At 52.6% G+C, this 22,979-nt stretch overlaps 1 protein-coding gene across 4 annotated transcripts in view; it reads left to right on the top strand.

Moving 5' to 3' along the window:
* Positions 1-12,815, top strand: part of CRTAC1 (cartilage acidic protein 1) — a 136,378-nt gene extending 123,563 nt beyond the window's left edge. For 2 of the 4 annotated variants that reach the window (XM_032311974.1, XM_032311971.1), the window contains exons 12-15: positions 8,929-9,074; positions 9,555-9,597; positions 11,467-11,610; positions 12,084-12,815. In XM_032311974.1, the coding sequence (XP_032167865.1) occupies positions 8,929-9,074; positions 9,555-9,597; positions 11,467-11,610; positions 12,084-12,202 (452 nt within the window). In that variant the 3' untranslated portion in view covers positions 12,203-12,815. The remainder of the gene's footprint in view (positions 1-8,928; positions 9,075-9,554; positions 9,598-11,466; positions 11,611-12,083) is intronic. The other 2 variants (XM_032311972.1, XM_032311973.1) reach the window with 2 other exon arrangements.
* Positions 12,816-22,979: the final 10,164 nt, after the last annotated feature.

Raw genomic sequence — 22,979 nt, 5'->3', positions numbered from 1 at the left:
TTGTCCTGTAGACTCGTCCACACCAGCTGTGGACTTGGCCTCTTGGGACCGGCTTGGTGATTAAAGCCTCCCCAAACCACTGGTGCCTTCCCTTAGCTGGAAGGCTTAGAGAACCCCTGCATTCTTGGCAGCAGTGTGATCACCCCCAGGGGGGTGAAAATTGGTTCCTGTCTGGAGAAGGGAAGCAAGCAAATCGTACTCTGTGTTTATAGGCTTAAGAGAGCACATGAACAGTGATCCCGTACACCTGTCATATGCATGAGCCATCGCCACACACCTATCAGAACAGCTACCAAAAATAGCGATAACACCACATGCCGGCAAGGGTGCGAAGAAATGCACTCGCTGGTGCATTTCTGGTGGGAAAGCAACACGGTACAGCCACTCTGCAAAACAGTTTGGCGGTTTCTTTAAAAAGAAAAAAACCAGGGGCGCCTGGGTGGCTCAGTGGGTTAAGCCGCTGCCTTCGGCTCAGGTCATGATCTCAGGGTCTTGGGATCGAGTCCCGCATCGGGCTCTCTGCTCAGCAGGGAGCCTGCTTCCTCCTCTCTCTCTCTCTGCCTGCCTCTCTGCCTACTTGTAATCTCTCTCTGTCAAATAAATAAATAAAATCTTTAAAAAAAAAAAGAAAAAACCAAACCCACAACTACTATAAGACCCAGCCACTGTACTCTGGGGTATTTATCCCAGATGAACAGAAACTTCTGTCACATAAAAATCTATGCAAGATTTTTCCAGTAACTTTGTCGGCAGCCGCCCAGACTGGAAGCACCTGGGGGGCGCCGCGTAATAGGTTACAGTTCAACAAACCATTGTCCATCCGCACCAGGAATGTTACTCAGCAATAAGGAGGAGGAACTGCTGATATATGTAGCAGCTTGAATAGCTCTCCGGGGCATCACAGGGAGTGGGGGGGAAGGCCCATCTCATAAAGTAGGCCCATACTGTTGATTCCATTTATATAATATTCTCAAAATGATGAAATTACAGAGACAAAGGAGCGCCTGGAAGGCTCCGTTGGTTAAACGCCTGCCTTCAGCTCAGGTCACAATCCTGGTCACAATCCAGAGTCAGGGATGGAGCCCCGCCTCGGGCTCTCTGCTCAGTGGAGAGTCTGCTTCTCCCTCTCCCTGTGACCCTCCCCATTCTCATGCTCTCTCTCCCCCTCTCAAATAAATAAATAAAGTCTTAATTTTTTTTTTTTTAAATTAGAGACAGAAAATAGAACAGTGGTTGCCAGGGGTGGGTAAGGCCACATAAAGGGACAACCTAAGGGAGGTTTCTGGGGTGATAGAGCAGTCCTAGGTCTTGATTTTGGTGATGGTTGTTAGACAAATCCATGCATGTGATAAAATGACATAAAACTACACATGGTACCAATGCGAATTTCCCAGTTTTGGTATCACGCTACAGGGGCACAGCTCTAACCTTTGAGGGCAACTGGGGGAAAGGTACGCAGGGCCTTTCTGTACTATTTTGCAACTTCCTAAGAATCTAGAATTATTTCAACATCAAACGTTTTTAAAGAAATGCATTGGGGAGGGAATAGTGTGGGAGGGTAGGAATGTCTAACGAGCCTTCTTAGGAAGAGGGGCAATCCTGGAAAAAGTGTGGAGGAGCCAAGAGTGACTTTATTAAAACACAACGGTTAAGAAAGTATCTGAGTCGAATATACATGGGCTCCAAGTCAGACACCCTCCCCCATGTGTTAGCAGCTCATGGGGAGATATAATATTAACATTGGAAGAGTAGGCAACATGGTCTGAAGTTAATATACATGTATATTCTAATATACACATTATTATATTATATATCATACAGACAATGGAAAAAGCAGGAAGTAGGAACAGTGATTCTGAGTAGCTGGACTGACTTAGTAACTCTCAGGCGTTCCAGGAGGAACTTTGCCCTTACTATGTCCTTTCATGCTCGCAACCCCCCTTGAGAGACGGGCATTACTTGTCCCCATTTTACAGATGGGAAAACTGAAGATCACAGCAAGTAAGAAACCTGCCAAGGTCACGTGATCAATGGGTGGCAGAGCTGATGTTCAAATTCAGACCCACCCGGCAGTGTGATTTTTATTTCCTTCCATATGTTTTGTGTGTGTGTTCCAACTTTTATAGGAATACATAATATTTATGCAGTCTGGAAAAGAAGCATAAAGTTTTAGGGGACCCAGGGCCTGGTTCTATGAGCATGTTTTTGAGCTGTTTCGCCCTGAATGGGTCAGCTCCCTGTTGAAGCATTTGTCACTTTTACAGTAGCCATTTGCTACACTGGCCCCGTACCAGATGACTTGAATACCTAGTCCTCTCTCGCCGAACACCGTAGCTGACTGTCCTTGCGCGCTCAGAGTGTGCCAGGCTCTGGGCTAACGGACTCCACACAAGAAACTTCACGCAGTTCTTACCGCAATGCAATAAATCATAACCCCTTTACACAGGTCAGAAAACTGAGGCTTGGGCTAAGTAACCGGCTCCAAATCCCATCTCCAGAAAGTAGAGAGGGACGGATTTGGATCCCGACTCCTTGGTCACCACTGACCACCATAACTTAAGAGCTTGACCTCCCAGAGCTGCTCTGCATGGACCCAGCCAAGGTTCTCCTGCTTTGCCTCTTTCTTCCTGGACATCCATGTCCCCTCAGTTACCAAGCGACCCATGCAAGGCCATCCAATCACCAGGGTAACAGCTGCAGTATCCTAGGTGGGATGTTCACCCAGTATCCAGCTGGACAGCAGCTCCCACCCCACTGTATAGACAAGGAAATTGATGTTCCACATAACAGTGTCAGGACAAGTTAGAGATGCTGCCCTGGTTGGGAGCCCCTCCAGACTGCCAATCTTCGATATCTTGCAAGGCCAGAGGATTTGTTCTGGCTCTGAACTCCAGCTCAGACTGCTCCATGAGTCCCCCTGGAAGCTCCTCTCTGTTGCCAGGATCCACTCCCAGAGAGTCACAGAAGGAAGGCTGCTCTTAGGGACTGGTCCCTGTGGGTCAGCCCTGGGCCTGGCAGTGAGACTTCCAGAGGCGGCTGAGCTGGCAGCAGAACCAGGAAGAGGGACACAGCGAGGAGCAGGTGGGCTCCATCCCTGCAGCTCCAAGGTCCCCAACCCAGGAGGGTCTCCTTCATGGATCCAGCATAGCGCATATCCTGATTGATTGAGGGGCCGCCTATGGGGTGGGAAGAGAGGGAGCCACGAGGAAAGGCCAGACAAAAGGAAAGGTTAAGGAAAGAGAGAGGATGGGGCACACAGGCAGACAGGGCACTGGTGAAACCATGAGATGCAGAGAGATGTGGGAAAGAGATGAATGGGACAAAGAAGAGATACTCCCTGCCCTCCAGGCTCACAGTCTGAAAACGGCAGATGGACACAGAAACTCTGGGGCAAGGCAGATCTGGATGCACCATCACATGGCCCAGGTGCTGCGTGAGGACAAACACAGGAGAAATAGTCCTGCTTTCCCAAGGACATGGGCTTAGTATGGGCTCTAGCTGGATGGTAGGGATTTAGAAGGCACAGAGGGTTGCAGAAGAGAGCATCCTAGGGGCTAGCCTGGCTTGAACAAAGGCCCAGAGATGGGAGTGTGTTCAGGTGCCCACATAACCAAATGGTCTGGTCAGAACGGAGCCTAGAGAGGGAAGCCAAAGCCGAGCTGGGGGTAGTGGGGGTAGCCAAGAGCCAGGCTGAAGGGGACAAGCAGATCAGAGGGGTTTGTTCAGCCCTGCAGGGCAAGCTGAAGCCAGGCTATGCTGGGCTGGGGTAGGGCCACCAGGGGCCTTCCAGGGAGACCAGTGCTTGCAAATGTTCTAAGAAGGATTTAATGGTTTTCCTGATTGTAGGAATAACACATATTGATTATAGGACAATTAGAAAGTATAACATCATTACAAAGAAAGGAAAAAGAACCTCTGATCTCACCATTATCTTTTGAATATTAAGTGAAAAGTAAATGTTTCTCCCTTTACCCTCTCCCAGTACCATTTGATTCATTTAATCAACACGCATTTACTGAGCACGTACTATATGCTGAACCCTAATGAGACACAGATCCTTGCCATGGTTGATCTTACCTTCTAGTGGAACTAGTGGAAACATACACTATGTAATAAACATAACGACTACATAAATATATAAAAGGTTATAAGATGTTAAGCGCTACTGAAAAGGAAATGCAGAACAGGGTAAAGGGGGTCAGGAGTGTGGAGGGGAGGTGTGGGGGTGGCCTGCTCCCACGCCCATGCTCCGGGATATAACTTTATTACATGCAAGATGCACGGGAGCACAGTTACAGGTAAGTACTCCTCGGGGATTTGTTTCCAATGAAAATGATTATGTTCTTCCCGTTATTTCCAAACTTGCTTCCCGCCCCCCTCAACAATATAACTGGGATGCCGTTCTGCACATGGGACCCCTCCTTTGTTTCCCTTGGGTGCTGCCGGATAGTTCACTGGGTGGTGCACTCATCATTCATTGAGCAAGTCTCCTCCCAACGGACAGTTCGATGGTTTCTGGTCCTGACCAGTTTATTTCGTGGCACTCAGGGTGACATGCTCGGGGCATGTCCAGCCCATGAATACAAGAAAGGCCTGCCTAGTCGTTCCAAATGACTGAGCCACAGCTGTGGGGCACACGGCTGTGCGGGGAGCCGGGGGTCTCTGGAGGGAAGACAGCCTCCCTTCCAGCCCTCACGATGCTCCCTTCCTCCCTTTGAGACTCATCCCCGGCCTCCCGCTGGCTTCGCGGCAATGGGTGGCGAGAGAACTGGACACAGACACGTGGGCGGCTGTGCACCGGTGCCCCTCGGCAACCTGTGTCCTGGGCATGTGCGTGTCCTGCTCATCTCTGCGTGGAGCCCGGGTCAGAGGACGAGCTTCTCCGCCCCTCATGTGCTCGCCTCACTCCCGAGGGTCTGGGCTGCCTTGTACCTACAGTAAAAACTCAGGGACCTCACTGGGCACATGTTTCATTCTCTGGGGTTCCCAAAGGGCCCACTCGGCCGTGCAGAATGCCCTCATCTTCACCCGTACAAGCGGCGTCTGCCACCACCCTCCCCACCCCTGCTCCACAGTGCTCCTGGCCTTGTCCCACCCCTGCTGTGGCCCACCCTGGCCTTTGCCGGCTCCTTCTGGTGCAGATGGGCAGCCAGGCTCATAAAAAAGCATTTCTGCTCACGGCCCCTGTGGGGTCCCCACTGCATGCTGGTTGCTCTGAACCCGCATCCTTGCTTCCCCACCACGCCCCATGCCCCCTCCCTACGCATCCCACACCCTGGCTCTCCATTTCCCGCTTTGCAGAGGGCTGAGGTCACTCAACCAAACCCAGAGAGTAAAAACAAGCACCCGCCACCGACTTGCTTGCCCCTGCCAGCCCCATCGGGGGCTCCTCACCGGCCAGCTCACCCCAAGCAGTGATGGCACGCCCGTATCCCCACCACATACTACAGCACCTTCCTTTAATTGTTTGCAAGGGACTCAGAGCAGCCTCCAAGCCTGCTGGTGCTCATTTATGGAAGGAAAATTCAGTGGCCCACATAAAAACTGCTTTATTGAAGTGCAAAAATATTCCACCAACTGTATTCCCACCATCTGTTTTGCTGGTCCTTCTGAAAAGCGCAATTCTCTGTGCCTCTTTGGCCTTTGTCCTTTAAAAGCTGCCGGAGGTGAGTCCCTGCTGCTCTTGGCCTCCGAGCTGCCCTGGTGAATGGGGCCTCCTCCACTCCCTGACTCACAGCCCCAGCAGACAGACCGCTTCCTCACTGCCCTTGTGCAGTGCCTGAAAAGACCTGAGACTTCTGGAGATTTGAGAAGGAACAGCCAAGCTTGGGGACAGGAACCTGGGCTCCAGGCCTCACTCAGACACCTGCAAGTCACTTCTTGCCAATGTCTACACCTGGAGAATGCGGCTAGAACACCCCCCTCTCAGGGCAGTCAGGAGGATTCAGATAAGCCTCACACGTGAAGGCACAGAAGTCCGTCCCTGTCTCCTCCCCACTCCCACCCCTGCCTAATTCACACTCGCATGCTCTGCTTCCCCACCTTGAACTTCTCCCTGATCTTCAAATACACATGACCTTTTCATACCTCTGTACCATGCCGGACCCTTTGCCTGACCCGCTCCTTCCTTCCCTTCTCTGCCTCCCAGACTCCTACTCCTCCCGCAACACCCAAATGAAGTGACTTTTAACACCTGCCTCTCTGACCAAGTGGCCCCAACGCTATGGCTTCATGCTCCCAGTTTAACGTAATCACTAGGTTCCCTGCCCCCATGGGATGCAGCTCCTTCAGGTGGAAGCCTGCTAAATCCCAGATCCTGGATGCTAGGTCTGTTGGGGGCATGAGGGTGGAGTGAGCAGAACAAGGGCAAAGCAGATCCGGGCTTTGGGGTCAGATGTCCGTAGCTGGGGAACTATGAGTCATTTACATCACCTCCCCAGGTCTGAGCCCCTTTGTCGCTGAAATGGAAATGAGAGATTTAGTACCTTCCGCATGGTGCTGCCAAGAGGATCTGGTGCTAACACAGAGATCAGCGGGTACAGTTTGGGGGACACATTCTCCAGTATTATTGCCAGTCAATGAGGGTGCTTTGGGAACTACAGGGTGACTCCATGTCTAAGAGATGATGGTGTTGGGGGTGTCAAGGGGACAGTCGGCCGGGGAGGGGTTCACATTGTGAAGAAGAAGGACTGTCCTCCCCAGGAGTGCTAGAGCTGTCGGCTGCATGCCCATCTTACAGATAAAGAAACTGAGGCCCCAGAAAGGGTGCCCGAGTCAGCAGAACACTTGGCAGTGGAGGAGGGAGTCCTACTGAGACGCCTCCTCCTTGGCTGACTTATCTTAGAATCCCAGCCCCTCCCGGGGTTTGGAGGAAGGGAGGCAGCAGGACTCCGAAGGACGTGCTGCAAACACAGAATGTAAATTTGCAATTGTCTATGAATATTCGGTGACTCTTCTGAGTTATTTCGGCACTTCAGTCAGTCTGGAAAATGTATTCGTGTAACTGTTCTCTTGGCTTAGGTGAGAAACATTTGCTCTTCTTTGTCTCCTTTGTTTAATGGAAACATGTTTACTTTCTATATATGCCACTTAATTTGGGCACTGTTCAACCTGAAAACGCCAGGTGCCTTTAACTTCAAGCAACTATTTCAAAACAGAAAAAACCTATAGGTGATACCCCCTGATCCCGTGTCCACCCCCTCCTCCAAAAGGAATTTTAGAAGGAGGGAGCAGAGGAAGAGAGGGTTAGGAGAAATTGTTTCTGGTTTCTGGGTCTGCTCCAGGAGACTCTCCCGGAGCCGCGGCCCCAAGTGCCCTCGGAGGCAGGGGCTGCCCACCCCTGACACCTTCGACCGTGGGAGCAGGTCACCAGCCTCATTAACACACAACACAGCAGCAGTGGAGGTCAGTGCAGGGAGAACCCCGACACTGGGTGATGTGGCCCGGAAGGGGCAGCTTCCCCTGGAAGCCCCAGAGTGGTGTGTTGGACTCCGGGAGGAAGGGGCCTCTGGGACCCTCCATGCCAGGCCTTCTCGGCCTCCCATCCCAAGGGGGCCCCTCTACACAGAGAAGTCTACACGCACATTCCCCTTAAAGTCTGGCTGTGGCTGCCAACATTTTCTAAAATGCAGGAATTCCTTTTATACATGAAAATGTGTCACAGACTACCCTCCGCCCCCATAGTAGCTATCCTGGTAAAATCCACTGGTGGACAATAAGGGCCCGGAGCTGCTAGAAATTCAGCAACACGTTCTGGTTCCCCTTGTTTTTCTAAGAGTATCTGCATACATTACCGGGAAAGTAGCACAAACACGTGGGTGACGTATTGTTGATTCAGCCCACAGCTGATTGGCTTTGTGGACCCCTGAGCACTAGGCCCACATCTGGTCATCCCTGGTGGGGGACAACGAGGGGGCCACACCCTCTCTCCATCCTGGGCTGAGCACTGCCCTCTTTCCCAGGGTGACCGACTCGGAGAAGAGCTTCTCCCCACAGGTGAGGCCCAGTCCCCTCCTCCCGCCCACCCTAGTTCATAACCATTAGCCTGACTTTGCCGCAGTGACAGTCCCAAGGCCTTAAGCAGGGGCCTGCAGCCAGCTCAGAGACAGCCTAAACACCAGACAGATCTGCCCAAGCTACTTTCTACCACCAGGGTAGCACATCGCTTGAAGGGTGTGTGCAGGCGGATTCTCCATGAATGTTCTCTGCGCTTCGCCATTAGCTGCTGTAAACATCTCAGCTCTGCAGATTGGGGCTTCCCCTGGGCCTTCCACGGTCCCGTTCTTTATCACCTCAGCTTTCATTCGGAGCTCAGCTCAAGGGCCTGCTCCCCGAGATCACCCTTGATCATCCTGCACTAGAAAAGGCCCCCAGCCAACCCCCAGTTCCTCTTTACCCTCTTGTTCTACTTTTGTTTTCTTCACAGAACTTCTCAGGATCTGACGTTATTTATGTTCCTCTTTTTGCCTGTCTATCCCCACCATTGTGGACGCTTCCTGGAAGCAGGCCCATTCCCAATGGCAGACGAAAGTGTGGCCCCTAGCAGGCTAAAATTATAAATAATATAAGTATATAAATATAGCGACATGCCCAAGATTATATAACAAGTCAGCGGCACGGCTGGAATTTGGCCCCAGGTCCCCCAGATGCCCAACCCTCGCCACATTCTTTCCAATGGAGCAGGAAAGTGGTACAATCAAGATTTGAACACACGACTGCAAAGTCAACCTGCTTACCACCAGGCTTTACCTCCCCCCCCCCCGCCCCCCGCCGCAAAAGAGCTTCCTGCTGATTGGCCTGTCCACTGGAATGTAAGCTCTAGAGCTGCATCGTCCCGTATGGTAGCCACTAGCCGTGTGTGGCTATGGAAATATAAATTAATTAACATGAAATAGAATGTAAAATTCAGTTCTATCTTCTGTCCGGCAGGGAAGGACGAAGCCAGCAGTGTGGAGGTGACGTGGCCGGATGGCAAGATGACAAGCCGGAATGTGGCCAGTGAGGAGATGAACTCCGTGCTGGAGATCCCCTACCCCCGGGATGAGGACAGACCTCAGGACCCAGCCCCACTGGAGGTGAGCAAAGGCGTCCGGGCCTCCGAGCCAGAAAAGCAGCACCCCACTTCCACCCCGCCCCACCCTGCAGCTCTATGGGTAGCAGCTGGACTCGCCGAAATTTGCAGACTTTGCCCCTAGGATGGTGGAAATCTCAGCAAAGGGCAGGCTCCATGGTGATCCCTCCGTATGCAGTTTGGGCAGGGCCTGGTCACTGAAGAGGGCCAGGTTCTGTGAGGCGTCCCGGCTCAGACACACGCACCCCACAGGAGTGAGATGAGCAGGAGTCTGAACAGAATGTGCTCTCGGCCGTCCCCCAGCCTCCTATTCTCAGTGCAAGGGAAGGGGTCCTGGCAGGGAGGGGCTGCCCCCAGGCCCGGAGCTACGAGCACCCCTCGTTCTAGGGTCCAGGTGACGGCCGCTCTGCGGCTGTGACGAGGAGGGAAACTGAGGTGGGCTCTTCTTCACTCACTTGTGTCTCTGCTTCTGCCCACGCTGCAGTGCGGCCAAGGATTCTCGCAGCAGGAAAACGGCCATTGCCTGGGTGAGTTGCCTGCGGGCACCAGGGCATGGGGCAGAAGCCAGAATCTCCTTGGGGAATGCCAGCCTGAGCCCTGGCCAAGCTCAGACTGCAGACCAGAGGAGACAGGTGGGGAGGGAAAGGCGTTGTTTGCCTCAGGGGCTCCAGAAACCAAGATGGCTCCCCAGAGGGCAGTGATGTTCGCTGCCGGCAGGCAGAATCACTGCGGTTCTGGGAACTGTGAGTGCTTCCTGCCCTGAGCTCGGAAAAAGTTGGGCCCAGGGAGGGGACCCATAAGCACCTACTGTGCATGTGCTCCCAAATCCCAAGCCAGCAGGTTTGCTACTGAGACCTAAGAATCAACAAGACAGATATAGTCCCTGCTCCCCCTGGAGCTTAGAGCCTGTGGGAGAGGCACAGGGGTGAACAGCGATGACCCCGCAGTGTGAGGGGGGCAGGGTGGGGGAGGGGAGGGTGTGGGCGCCCAGAGGCGGGGCCCTGCACCAGCTAGAGAGGGCTGGAGAAGGTGCCCCAGAGGAAACAAAGTCTAAGCTGAGAACTGGCTGCTGGGGTGGGGGGAGGCGGTTGCCAGGCAGGGAGAGGGGAGAAAGCGTTCAGGTGGAAAGTGCCACGTGGGCAAAGGACCACAGGTGAGAAAGTGGAGGAGGACAGCTCCAAGGGTGGCCTGGGAGGAAATATGTCCCCTCCTCTCTCCGTGTCCCCACCCCAGTGGCCCTAAACAGATGGTGCATGGACACAGAAATTCCAGCATCTGGCATGAGCACTGGCAGGACCCTGTGAGGTCACCCTTCAGGCCACCTCTTCCTTCTTGTCACCCAGCAGACGTTTATGTGCCATGCACGGTGCTGGGGATGCAGGCCTTAAGCTCCTGCCCTGCGGAGACATTTATTCTAGTGAGGGGAACCACATACCTGTGACTGGGCAGCCGGAGGAGATGGGCTAAGAACCCTTCCAAAGGTGTCTCTGGGTACTGTTTTAGAAAGAGTGGTCAGGGAGAAGACCTTTGAGTTGAGACCCGAAGGATGAAAAGGTCCAGCCCCAGAAAGAGCTGAGCTTGAGCAGAAGCAAAGCACCCGAGGCAGGAATGGGGCCTGGTGCATGAAAGGAATGGGAAGGAGCCAAGTGCTAAGTCAGGGAGGGTGGCGAGGTGTCCAGAATTTGTTCCTAGGGCCCTTTGCAGTTAAGCAGGAGAGTGGCGTGGGGTCATTCACATTTTCAGAAGATGGACTGCAGATTGGATTGGAAGGAAATGCGGCAGCCAGGGCACAGGTCCGGAGGTGGCGGCGGCCCTCTGGGCAGCGCGTAGTACGGGCTGGGGATAGACTGCAGCAGAGGAGGAGCTGGACCGACAGACGGGTACAGAGGGGGCAGAGTGGCAGGATCGGTTATGAAATTGCCTACAGAGGTCAGGGAAGAGGAGGAACTAGGAATCACTCCTATCCACGCTCAAGCAGCAGAGTGGGTGACGGGGTGTGACTGCCTTAGGCGAGATGGGGTCGTGGGCAGGAGAAGTTTGAAGGCTGCGGGACCTAGAGTTCCATTTTGGACCTACGGAGTGTGAGAAGCACATGAGATTCACGAGTCTGGAGCCCCAGAGATGGGTTGGGGGCTGGAGACAGGAATCTGGACTCATCCATGTATGAAGACACCACCCACAGAAAGTGTGGTGGATAGAAGATCTGGGAGGAAGCCTGACACCCCCAACATGTAGAGGTCAGGTAGAGAACAAGTCAGCCAAAAGGACTAAAGTGAGGACGTTGAGGCCTAGAGAGAAGGACATGCCCAAGGTCACAGAATAGGTGGGGCGACAGAGGCTGAGCAAGGTCCCACTGCCCCACACCTCCTCAGTGAGCCACTCCCCTCACTTCCTAGACACCAATGAATGCATCCAGTTCCCATTCGTGTGCCCTCGAGACAAGCCCGTGTGCGTGAACACGTACGGAAGCTACAGGTGCCGGACCAACAAGAGGTGCAGTCGGGGCTACGAGCCCAACGAGGACGGCACAGCCTGTGTGGGTGAGTGAGGCCCTGCCACGGCCCAGTGCAACACGAGCAAGTGGTCTTCCGCTGGGGAGCCCTGGGGAGGCGCCCGATCGAGGTCCCCAGCCCTGACTTCTCCTAGCTGGCTGGAGTCTCCTGAGACCCCCACTGGGTCTCTAGGGAAGACCACGGCAGAGGTTTGGAGAAGGCCCACCACCACCACTCCCACCATCTGAAGGGTCCCTGGGGTGCTGCGCCCTGCCCAGAAGTAGTTGCTCTTTTTCCTCCCCTTCTCACGTTCCCTGAAACAAATGTGTGTACCGTAAGGCCAGCCCGTCTTCTCCTGCCAGGGATAGAAACAAGCTCCTGCTACTCATCTTTGTCTGAATTTCTGAACTGGTGTTTGTCTTCTTCCTCCCAAATGCTTCCCCCCACCCCCATCCCACCCCAACCCCCTTTCTCTTTTTCCCATTTTCTCTCTCTCTTTCTCTCTCCCATCCTTTTTGCAGCTCAAGTGGCCTTTTTAGGTGGGTATCCTTCTGCTGCCTTTAGAATCTCTGAGCCTCTCTCTCGGGCCTCGTATCTCTCTCTAGGCCTTGGACTTTGCCTTCAGTTATATGCACTTTAAATCCCATCAATAAAGGAAAAAAGAAAAAAACAAAAACAAACAAACAAAAAAAAAACCTTTGTGGAAAACTAAATCTCTCCCGCTGCCTGTCTCTCTCTCCACGCCCAGCAGATTTTGTTGCGCGCTCCCTCGAAATGAACCCAGGGGTGGCCATCTTTGAAAAGGGAAGCTTGGAAGCTACTGATATTTATGTAATCTTAGTTATTTGTGAAGGCTTTCTATGGATGTTTTCTGAGGAAAAGAGAAAAGGAAAGTCTCCCCTCCTACCCCATCTACCCTCCCTCACTTCTTCAGAAGAATCATGGTAGTCCTGTCTTTTCTGTATTCTCCAGTGTCACAGGACCCTATTTTGCCCTTAACAAAGATGGCTCCCAGGCGGTTGCTTGCTGTTGATTGACTCATGTACCATGTGCCTGCTGGTTTGGCCTGTGCTGTTTCTGCTCTGTGCACCCTGACTCATTGTGGTAGAGAAAGCCTTATTGGAGTTGGTGGTCATGATGGGAGGGGAAAAGGTGACCCTTTGGGACTCTTGATAAAAATGTTAAAGTTGGAACTTGCTAAGTCTTCCAGCCACTTTCTGGAGAAATTATGCCAATAAACTCTCTGCTGGATATTTAGTGCCTAGCTGGTGCAAAAAAAAATATATATATATATATATGTGTCTGGGGCAAGTAGATGCTGGTTGGAATGTTGAATTAGCAGTAGTCCTTCCATCCCGGGGCACTTGGAAAGCAAATCACAAGACGGGGGAAGTATCTGCTCTGAGTGTGAACAGTGGTTTGGGGATGTGCACCAGTGTTCACATTTGGGGGGCTGGAGTTTGAAGCAGGCAAGGGATGTAGGATGAGCAAGGGGCAGATTATGAAGGGAGTATTCCAGGCCTTCTACCTGGAGGAAGTCACTTTTCTACACTGGGCCTTAGTTTTCTTAATCGAAAGAGTAGGAGATTTGGTCTGGCATATCCCTAAAGCCCTTTCCTTTCTCAGACCCTTCAGTGTGTGGCTGGACAGAGACATGGCTAGTCTCAAGTTACCCTGATTTCTAGAAAGAATCTGGCAACTTAGTCTCCTCTGCAATATGCTTAGAAACCAGGAAGCTTCTGTAGCCAGGGGACCCTTTGGGAACGATGTTAACACCGTAGAAAATCTTCACAAGCAGCCTCGGTACTGAAGGCTTGTTATAAATCACAGATCTACTCTTCATGGGGAAAAAAAGTTGCCCCAGGATGTAATAAAATCACATTTAAGAACAGAGCAAGCATTTTAAAAACATATTTAACAAAAAACCTACCATGTTCTAATATAATAATAATATTCCCAATAAATCACGAAATATGAATTCCTCATAGCTAGTACTGTTTTTACACTCAGAACAGGAGCTTAAATGAAAAGTCTCAAAATAAAAACAGCTACATTTTCACAGGAAAGCATATAACAACTTAAAAACTGCTCCACCTCTGGGCAGCCCCACTCCTATGTGCTCGTGTAGAATAAAGGCATGGATGGGCCCAGAGATGAGGCTCAGAGAGATGAAGCGATCTGCCCAAGGTCACAGAGCCAGCTGGTCCCCAGGCAAGGCAAGGGCCCTTTCCTAGCACACCATCTTGTCAGGGGGTAAGAGACAGGGCTGTCACTGCTCAACCTATTCCCTAGTCATTCTGAAAGCTACTGCCTTTCTCAAAAGGAACAAGTAGATCTAAGATAGTAAGATAAGTAAAACCCATAACCCACAGAGGCAGTAGTTCCAAATGTAATGCTAAATGACAAGATAACAGTGTCCATTGACAGGCTCCACACAACAGCATGAGAAATAAGGGACAGGACCCCTCGTGAGACAGCCTGCCAAGGACATCAGAAAATTCAGGATCGCAGCAAACTTCAGATACCTTCTAAAGTAATAACAGCGAGTTTCTTATAACAGGGTATATTTGTGTCACCATACCCTGCTTGGTGGGGGGGCTAGATGAGTTAACCGAGAGGAGCTCCAAATTCCCCCAGCTGTCAAGAGCACAGCTACAATACCCCAGCTCCAGGGTAAGAAGGCTTACTCTGGATGTGATTCATTCATTCAACAAGTATTAGTTGAGCTGCTACTATGTGCCAGGTACTGAGCTAGGCTCTGGGCATACAGTGGTAAGTAGAGATGACATGTTTACTGTCCCCACACTGTCTTCCTCCAGCCAGGTGGAGGAGCCCAGTGCATGGGATGAGAGCAGGACTTACAGGGACCTTCTGAAAAATCTAGCTAAATTCTTGGGTGGCTACACCGGAAAGCAAGCTCCTTGCATCCGTTCACTCATTCAAATATTCATTCAATAAGCATTCATCGAGAACCTCCTATGTGACAAGCACTGGGTCCCTTCCACGAGGAAGGTGACAAGGTCCAATGAAGGGCATCACGTCTCCTGCCCCCACGGTGCTTGTGTTGAGAGAAATATGAGGCTAAAAGATACAGAGTCCAGGCAAGTACTGACCCAACTCAGCATTACCTGCCCCCAAATAATAGAGCCTCCCCGCTGGGCCAGGAATCCAGGCTTTCTGCGCCAAGTCCTGCCAGTCCAGTACATTTGCTGGTCTGTGCTGAACTGGCCCCAGCGCCACACCAAGCTAGCCAGGCAAAGGCTCCCCATCCCTCTTTCTTCCAACTTACCTTCCTCTGATGCCTGCAGGTGTCTACACCCTTGCCTGCCCCTTTTGAGCACAAACAGTTCAGTCCTTTCTTTGTCCCTTAGCCCCGCTCAAGCTCCTCACATCACCCTTGCCTTCTACGTGACTTGAGTTTCTAACAAAAATTGCACATGGCTCCAGGGCTGATGAGTGGCACAGGCCTACAGGGGATCGTGCGAACAGAGCTGGACCCCATCTGGGGCAGCCCCGGCTCACTCTAGTAATAATAATATTAATACCATTTTTATTCTGCCCAAGAACACTCCTCTTCCCCAGGAATGTACCCCCCCACATGAGAAGAATAGCCACATTTAGTGAGCTTGGTGTGTCTAGGCCAGATCGAAGATCTTTAGAAGAATCCGCGTGTGTAATCCTCACAACAGTCCCAAGTAGGAAGTGCTGTGATGACCCCAGTTTTACAGAGAAGCTAAGTGGCTTGTCCGGCTCACACAGAGCTTGGACAAACAGAGGAAGGACCCCATCAGAGCGGTCTGGCCCCCAGCCTGAGCTCTTAACACAGATGCTTCCTTCCTGTTCCCTGGGGTAGGGGGGGCGGTGCGCGGTCACTAGTTGGTGACAAAAATCCACCATCCCTCCATGCTGCCCAGGGGCAGGGGATGGGTTAGGAAGGACCTAGGATCTGTGACAGTCATCACAGAGTCCCACTCCGGCGGCAAGAAGAGGCGGTAGTGTCCAGGCCGAGTTCCCTCACCAGCCGGTGTGGCCGGCCTTTGCAAAGGCAGAGCCGTGAATCACCCACACAGCTTCTTCAAGCTTTCACTCCGTCGCCAGCCCTGCTCTGGGGAGGTGCCATTCTGAGGGCCAAGAGTCTGATTATGCGTCACTCTGGCTGCTATGGCCCCCTCCCAGGGTCTGGGCATCACACCTCCACCGGCACCACTAGACTGTGACCCAACAGGAGCTCCACTTCAGCCTCCCAAACAGGGCCATTGGTCATTTCTTCAGAGGCCCCACAGAGGCAAGAAGACAAACACTTCATTTTCTTGGGGAGCCAGCTGGGGTTTTCCAGCAGATTCCAGCGTGACATCCCACCCAGACTGCCAGCCCCGGAGGCTAGCCAAGTCCCTCCCCTTCTCTCTCTCCCCGGGGTCAGCCCTATCTCTGTCTCTCGCCTGCAGTGTGGGCCAGAACCCCAGCCACATCCTGTCAGGCCTGAGGTGGTGTCTCCTTAGCAACAGACACATCCCCGAAGAGGAAGGAGGCGGGGAGAGCGCACGGGCTGGTTGACGCCACGGATCACACCAACCCCTCCTCAGTGGCCATCCTCCTAGGGAACGGGGCTTGAATGGCGAAGGGGTTGAAGGGTAGACCATGAGAGAAAAATGAGAAACAAGAAGAGGAAAAAAGGCCTCCTTGGAGGAAGGAGCTAACATGTACGGAACGCCTGTCATGGGGCCAGAAGTTTACATGAAAGGCCCCAGGACTCCCCACACCCGTGCTATGGGATAAATGTTACTCGTCTGTTTCCTCACCAACGCAGCAAGGCTCAGAAAGAACAAGTTCCCCGAGGTCCCAGGGCTGGTTGAGTGGCAAAAGCGGTGATTCAGACCGGCCACTGAAGCCTTCTGGGGAACAACCGCCAGGTAACACACACCTGGGCAAATTATTCAACCAGCTGTCACTCGGCATTCCCTGGTGGGACTCATACTGTGAGCTGGGCATTGCTTTCATGTCTTAGCCCATACGTCTGTGTGCAACACTGCCAAAGATTCCAGAATGGCCTGGCGACATATGGCAGGTGCTAAACTACTAAGAAGTAAAGGATATAGTGTGTCAGAGGGGACAGGCGTGCTGGAGTGGGGGCAGCAGCACGAAGGCACATGGAGAGGAGAGCGCTGGGCTGGGGGCGGGAGAGCCCTGCTCTGGGAAAGAGGCATTTGAGCAGAAATGTAAAGTAGATGTGCTATCCTCTAGGCTCAGTTTTCTCATCTGTAAAATGGGGATAATACCTACCTCACGGAGTCATAATATTAAACAAGATGATCTAAAACACTCGACATGGTGCCTGGTACATAGTAAAGCCCCAAATAAATTTCCAATGTTAATAATATTCATAAGTGGGTGGCTCAGTGGTTGAAGCCTCTGGCTTCGGCTCGGGTCATGATCTCAGGGTCGTGGGATCGAGCCTAGCGTTGGGCTCCCTGCTCAGTGAGGAGCCTGCTTCCCCCCACCCCCGCCCCACTCTCTGCTGTCTCTCTGCCTACTTGTGGTCTTTGTCTGTCAAATAAATAAATAAGATCTTAAAAAAATAATAATATTCATAAGTAGCAAAGGTCAGGATGGAGCCTGGGTCTATCCAGTGCCAAAGCTCACACGGCTCCCGGGGCGCCCTGCTGTGGCCCAGGTCTCCCGGGATTCTGTGGTGTGGGAGATGTGGAGGATCTTGGCCGCCCTCAGGCAGCTGACAGCTTTCCAGGGAAGAGACCTCAAGTCCAAATATAGCCCTAAGGCAGCAGAGCAGACCTTCCTGGGGTCTGGGCTGTGGTGCTGCTCCACTTAGTTCTCACGTAGCACCATTCCCAGAGAGAATCACCATAAAATTAGGTAAACTGAGCAAAGAGACCGTGCCACTGACCAGGCTGCACAGAGCACAGGTCCACCAGCAGCTAGTGACCCGGCCTCGGGATTGGATCTGAGAAGTCATTTAGTCCTCCCTCATCCTGTTCAGCTGTGAAAACTGGGGCCCAAAAAGAACAGTGACTTCCAGAGGACCACAGCCTAGTGGGGCATCAGACGCCCACCTGGGGCTCCTCCTTGCTCCCCCTGCCTCCTCCTCCAGAAAACTCAAAGTATTTCATACGCGCAATTGAGTGGCAAAAGTGGTGATTCAGACCTGCCACTGTCTGGCAACAGTTTCCGAAATAGGCGGGGGATGGGAGGGGGTGTAGAGCTCATTCTTTTCACGGTGCTGACCCAGAATCAGAGTCCGCGTAAGTGCCCACCGAGCGAACCAAAGAACCACGCTTGGCCCATGGAGCCCAGCTAAGAAAGAGCCCAGTGGAAGTAGTAGGTGCATGGCGGGTCCCGCTCAGCTGCGAAGGGAGGCTACAGCCAAGGTGGGGAATTGGGGGAGGAGGGTACTTACTAGCCCCAGGAGGATTCACCCACCTTAAAATCCTGGTGTTCAGGAAGCCCCCGGCAGGAGCTGAGCGGGGTCGGGGTGCTCGCTTCCTCCTCCCTCCTCGCCTCCCAGGACAGGTGGAGATCGTGAGCAGAGCCATGAGACCTCACGGCCAGGGCAACTCAAAGCAGCTGTGCAAGCACAGGGGCGGGCTGGGGTCGCTGCCTCTACTCTTTGAGTTAGTCCGTGGCCAGATACAGTTGAACTGTAGCATTCGGGGCCGCTTACTGGTCTGCGTCTGCCTAAGGGGATCTCAGGTCACGTTGCCCCAGGGGCATTTAACATCTGTACCTTCCTGTCCTTGCTGCCTGTCTTTGCCTGCCGGCCCTCCTGGTGGGCTGCATTGCCCACTCCCCCTGACAGGCACATGGGCCAGGGGCACGGAGGTGGTGGAGGTGACCTGCATCACCCCTGCCTAGAACCTCATGATCCTGGCCTGCCTGCCTGACGGGGGCCCTGGGGCTCAGAATACTCGCTGGAGAGGGAACTCATCGTCCTTCTTCATGGCCCTGCGGCAGCCATGAAGGACCTATCACCCAGAATCCGTAACGTAGCCCTCTCTCCCCCGGAAGATCAATCTAAGGGCTAACTCTCCCCCTCCACCCCACACCTGAGTGCAGAGCTCTTGGGGAAGGAGACAAGCCCGATCAGCTCCCCGACTGCCCACGGGAACCATGGCAGAGGAACAAGTTGGGGCCACAGGGAGGAAGGTAAACCCCATACGTAGTTGCACTGCATTTTCAGGTGCCCTGGCTCAAGATTTATAGGCCTTGAAGGCAGACACGAGAGAGGAAAGAGGGAAGAGAGGGGTCTCAAAGCCTCACCCCAACACAGAATCTGTCTTGTGGGCCAGAATGCCGCATTCTTTCTTAGAGGGCTGATCCAAAATTCCTATGGCCTTCCCTCCCTCCTTCCTTCCATCTGCCTTTAACACCTTCTATTTGCCCTGAGACTCTGGGATCAGGCAGACTGAGGCTTGACTCCCAGACGCTCCCCCCACAAGACCTGTGAGTAACCTGACGCCCCTTCCTCTCTCCAAACCTCAGTTTCTTCCTCCACGAAAGGAAGCCTAACAACGCGCAAAGCTGCGAGCTAAAGCTTGCACGGCACGCAGTGCAGCGCCTGACTGATAAAATGCAGATATTATTATAAAATCTGTCCCAGGCCCTTTAATCTCCTGCTTTCACTTCCAGCACTGCCTGATTTTACAACAATCCATAAGTCATTAACCGGGGCGATGTTAGACCTGTAAGAATCCTTCCCAACGAGACACATCCATCACTCAAATGCAGAGTTCATTTGGGGACCGGGTGCCACAGTATCTTTCCTTTGAAGAGCTCCAGCCCTGTATGTAGATCTGCCCTGGGGAGCACAGGGCTGATCAGTACCCATCCATTCACCTGCCTCTGCCTGTGAATGGTCTGTGAGCATCCATCTCCAGCTAGGCCGCCCTCTCACTCACCTCTGAACCCTCAGTCCTCTCCCGGCACCCATCTTCTCTGTATGCATCCACCTGTCTGTCCGTCCATCCACCCACCCAACCGTGAAGCTCCATTCTCTAGGGCCCCAGACCCAGACTTTCCAGGAAATGTACTCAGCCCCAGGAGGATGCACACTTCCTCCTCCCTCCCTCGCCTCCCAGGACAGGTGGAGATCATGAGGAGAGCCATGAGATCTCACGGCCAGGGCAACTCAAAGCAGCTGTGCAAGCACAGGGGAGGGCTGGGGTCGCTGCCTCTACCCTTTGAGTTAGTCTGTGGCCAAGTGCAGTCGAACTGTAGCATCAGGGCCGCTTACTGGTCTGCGTCTGCCTAAGGGGATCTCAGGTCACATTGCCCCAGGAGCATTTAACATCTGTACCTTCCTGTCCTTGCTGCCTGTCTCTGCCTGCCGGCACTCCTGGTGGGCTGCATTGCCCACTCCCCCTGACAGGCACATGGGCCAGGGGCACGGAGGTGGTGGAGATGAGTAAGACGAGATCCGCCACCCTCCAAGAGTTTACCAAGGAACGGGGGACAGAGGGAAGAAGGCCATTGCCGTCCACAAGTTCCAGTAAGCCATGTATAACATTTCCCCCTTCCGGGGCTTTGCTCAGACTGCTCTCAGGTGGTAGCTGGTCCCCAGTCACTTTTCCATTACAGAAATCGATAACTTGAATTACTCCAAAATAACGAGCCCCATCAGGCCTCTGTAAAGCTAATTTTTCTGTGTCCACACTTGCCCACATGCTTCTCCCTAGGTCTGGAGTCTGCCGTTAGGAGGGAATCCAGGTCAAACGGAGTCTCCCACTCGCCTGGCAGAGTGACACGCTGGCAGAATGAGAGCAGGGTTTGGGCTCTGACACTTAGGTTCAGGTCTTTACTCTGACATTTACTAGCTGTGGGCGCTTGTCAAGCTACCTAACCACTTGGAACGCCAGTTTCCTCATCTATAAAATAAGAATTCAAATATAACCGCCCACCAGAGTGTGAAGGAACTAAATGGAATAATAATGTACATGAATGTTCCTAGCATATATTAGGGAATCAGCAAACCCTTGGATAAATATGTTTGTTCTATGGAAGAACCTGGAACCTGGCTGTAAGTCCGTAGCACGAGGCCAGTGTATAATGAGGTCCTGGTGTAACTTCAGCAGTAACAGTAATATTTTACTCTGTAGAAATAGATCATCATTTACAAAAATGCATTCTCCTCCTGCTCTCATTTTGCAGAGGACAGAGCTGGGACTCAGGGTAGCTAAGTGCATGACCTGGGGTCGGCAGACTGTGGCAGCTCTCTGACTCCCTTCCCACTCCTCCACCTCCTCTGCCGTCCCTGATTCAAAACCACAAGCCCCGGTGCAGCTCCAGGAGGCTGCAGGCTAAGTCCTACCATCCAGCAGACGCTGACCAGACAAGCCCGTTAAATGGCCCCTTAGAGGAAGAGCTGGGAGCTCGGCACTGTCTGCCCTGGGTGCTGCCAGGAGAATGAATCCTCCCAAAGCTGCCTGAGGACAGCCACGTGGAAACCTCAGAAGACATTAGGGGACACTTATTTCCTGTAGGCACAGTCTTGGCCAGTTTCTCACTGACTCCTCAAAACCAATTGTTCTCAGCCTTTTCTTAGGGGGTGGTCACATAGCCCTTTACGAATCTGCCGAATGCCTTTCCCTGATAAAGGCACATGGTTTTGTACATAATGGGGTCAAGGCTCAGAGCTCCTGGGGTAAACCTGGGCTCTTTTAAGATTTTCTTAGGTACCAGGGACCGCCCCTCAATATACCAAACATTGTCCTAGACATCCACAACGTGCCCTAAATTACACACACACACACATACATACAGAGTTGAGTTGAATCACGGTTGACAGTTGACAATGTTGGACAGTGCTACATTTTCTAGATATGCAGTGAAACATTAATTTCAGTGTTGTGTTTTCTTTTCCTATTTTGGAGCCAATAAACTTTGGTAAATTTTATTGAAATGTACCATATGTATAGAAAAATACACAAATCTTCAGTGTACATTTCCATGAGTTCTCACAAAGCGAGCCCATCTGTGCAGCCAGCACTCTGCTGGAGAAACAGATCATGGGTACCCAGCAGTCTCCCCAGGCCCCCTTCTGTTCACTACACCCCACCCCAGGGCAGCTGCTCTCCTGACCCCTAACACCATAGATTCGTTTTGCCTGAATTAGAATTTGCTATAAGTGAGGTCATCACGTGCAGTTATTTTGCATCTTATTGCTTTTCTGGAACGATAACTTTTATTTGGTTCTCCGACATTTTCAGAGCTCTATGAAAAGGCTCCTAGGCTCTAGGTACTGTCGAAATCAGGGATACTTGACCTCATTTTCACACTAGGATCTCCAGGGAAACTTAAAAAAAAAAAAAATCCTGATGTCCAGACTGCACCCTAGAATAATGAAATCAGCATTTCCGGAGATAGAAACAGAGATCAGCGGTTTCGCCTGCTCTCTGGGTGACAGTGATTGCAACCAAGGATGAGAGGGACTGATCTGAGCAATTTTGTCAAGTATTAGGACCCCTATTTTACAACTGGGGAAGGAAACTGAGGCTCAAGAAGTCTCCACCATGTGCTGCTTTCATGAAGCTTGAGCTCCAGTCAGGTCTGACGAGGAATGCTATTTGCATTGCCTTCATCCTTGGTCAAGAGTAAAGCCAAAAGCAGGTGCAGGTGCCTCCTGCCAGACACCTTCCTTAATTATAAGTCTTTCCGGAACTGTGGAGAAGGGAGCCAGGCGTTCCCAGGAAAAAGGAAGAACTCCGTGGCTGGCCAGAAGGAGAGTCACCACCAGCTGGACTCCATCTTTGCCCCACATCTCCTCTGAAAGCTGGTGGAAGCGGCTTCGGGTTTGGGGGATTCTAGGAATATTTCCCAAGCGGCTTTGATTCCAGGGTGCAGTGCACGATTCTGCCACTCGGTGGCGCAATTAGCTGCTGTAAACCCTGTGGTTTTCACACACTCCAGAGGAAGCTAGAGAGCGGTGTCTGGCGGCAGTAAGGAAGGGAATGGCAGCCCAGAGCTGCCTGGGGGTTCCTGTGCTGCCAGAGGCATGACAGGGCCTGTTCCTGACTGGCAAGCGGAGAGGCAGAGACACGGCTGCGGCGGGACGCGCAGGAGAGGCCACTCCCCCCTGTAACTGAGCCCACCCAGGAAAGCCAGGGAGGGAGAAGCCATGCCTCACCTGTTTCTCCCCACTCTGCCCTTCACCAGGCTGCCTCTGTGGGCCCCGCAGGTCTGTGAGGGCACAGCCCCACCCCCACTCTCGTGATGCCTAGAGGTACCAGCCCTGGGCTTGGATGATCCAGGCACAGCTCCACGTCCTTACCTGGGAATCTGGCAAATCCTTACCTAGGATGGCTGAGGACCTCAAGCTCTGATAGGGTCCCTGAAGCGGGGTTACTCATCTTCCCCACAGTTTGGAGTCAGCCTGCCTAGATTCAAAGCCAAACTCTGCCACGTCCTAG

The sequence above is a fragment of the Mustela erminea genome, chromosome 14 (genome assembly GCF_009829155.1).
Source record: "Mustela erminea isolate mMusErm1 chromosome 14, mMusErm1.Pri, whole genome shotgun sequence".
Lineage (NCBI taxonomy): Eukaryota > Metazoa > Chordata > Mammalia > Carnivora > Mustelidae > Mustela > Mustela erminea.
The sequence above is the reverse complement of the archived record's forward strand: the minus strand, read 5'-3'. Positions and strand labels throughout refer to the sequence as shown.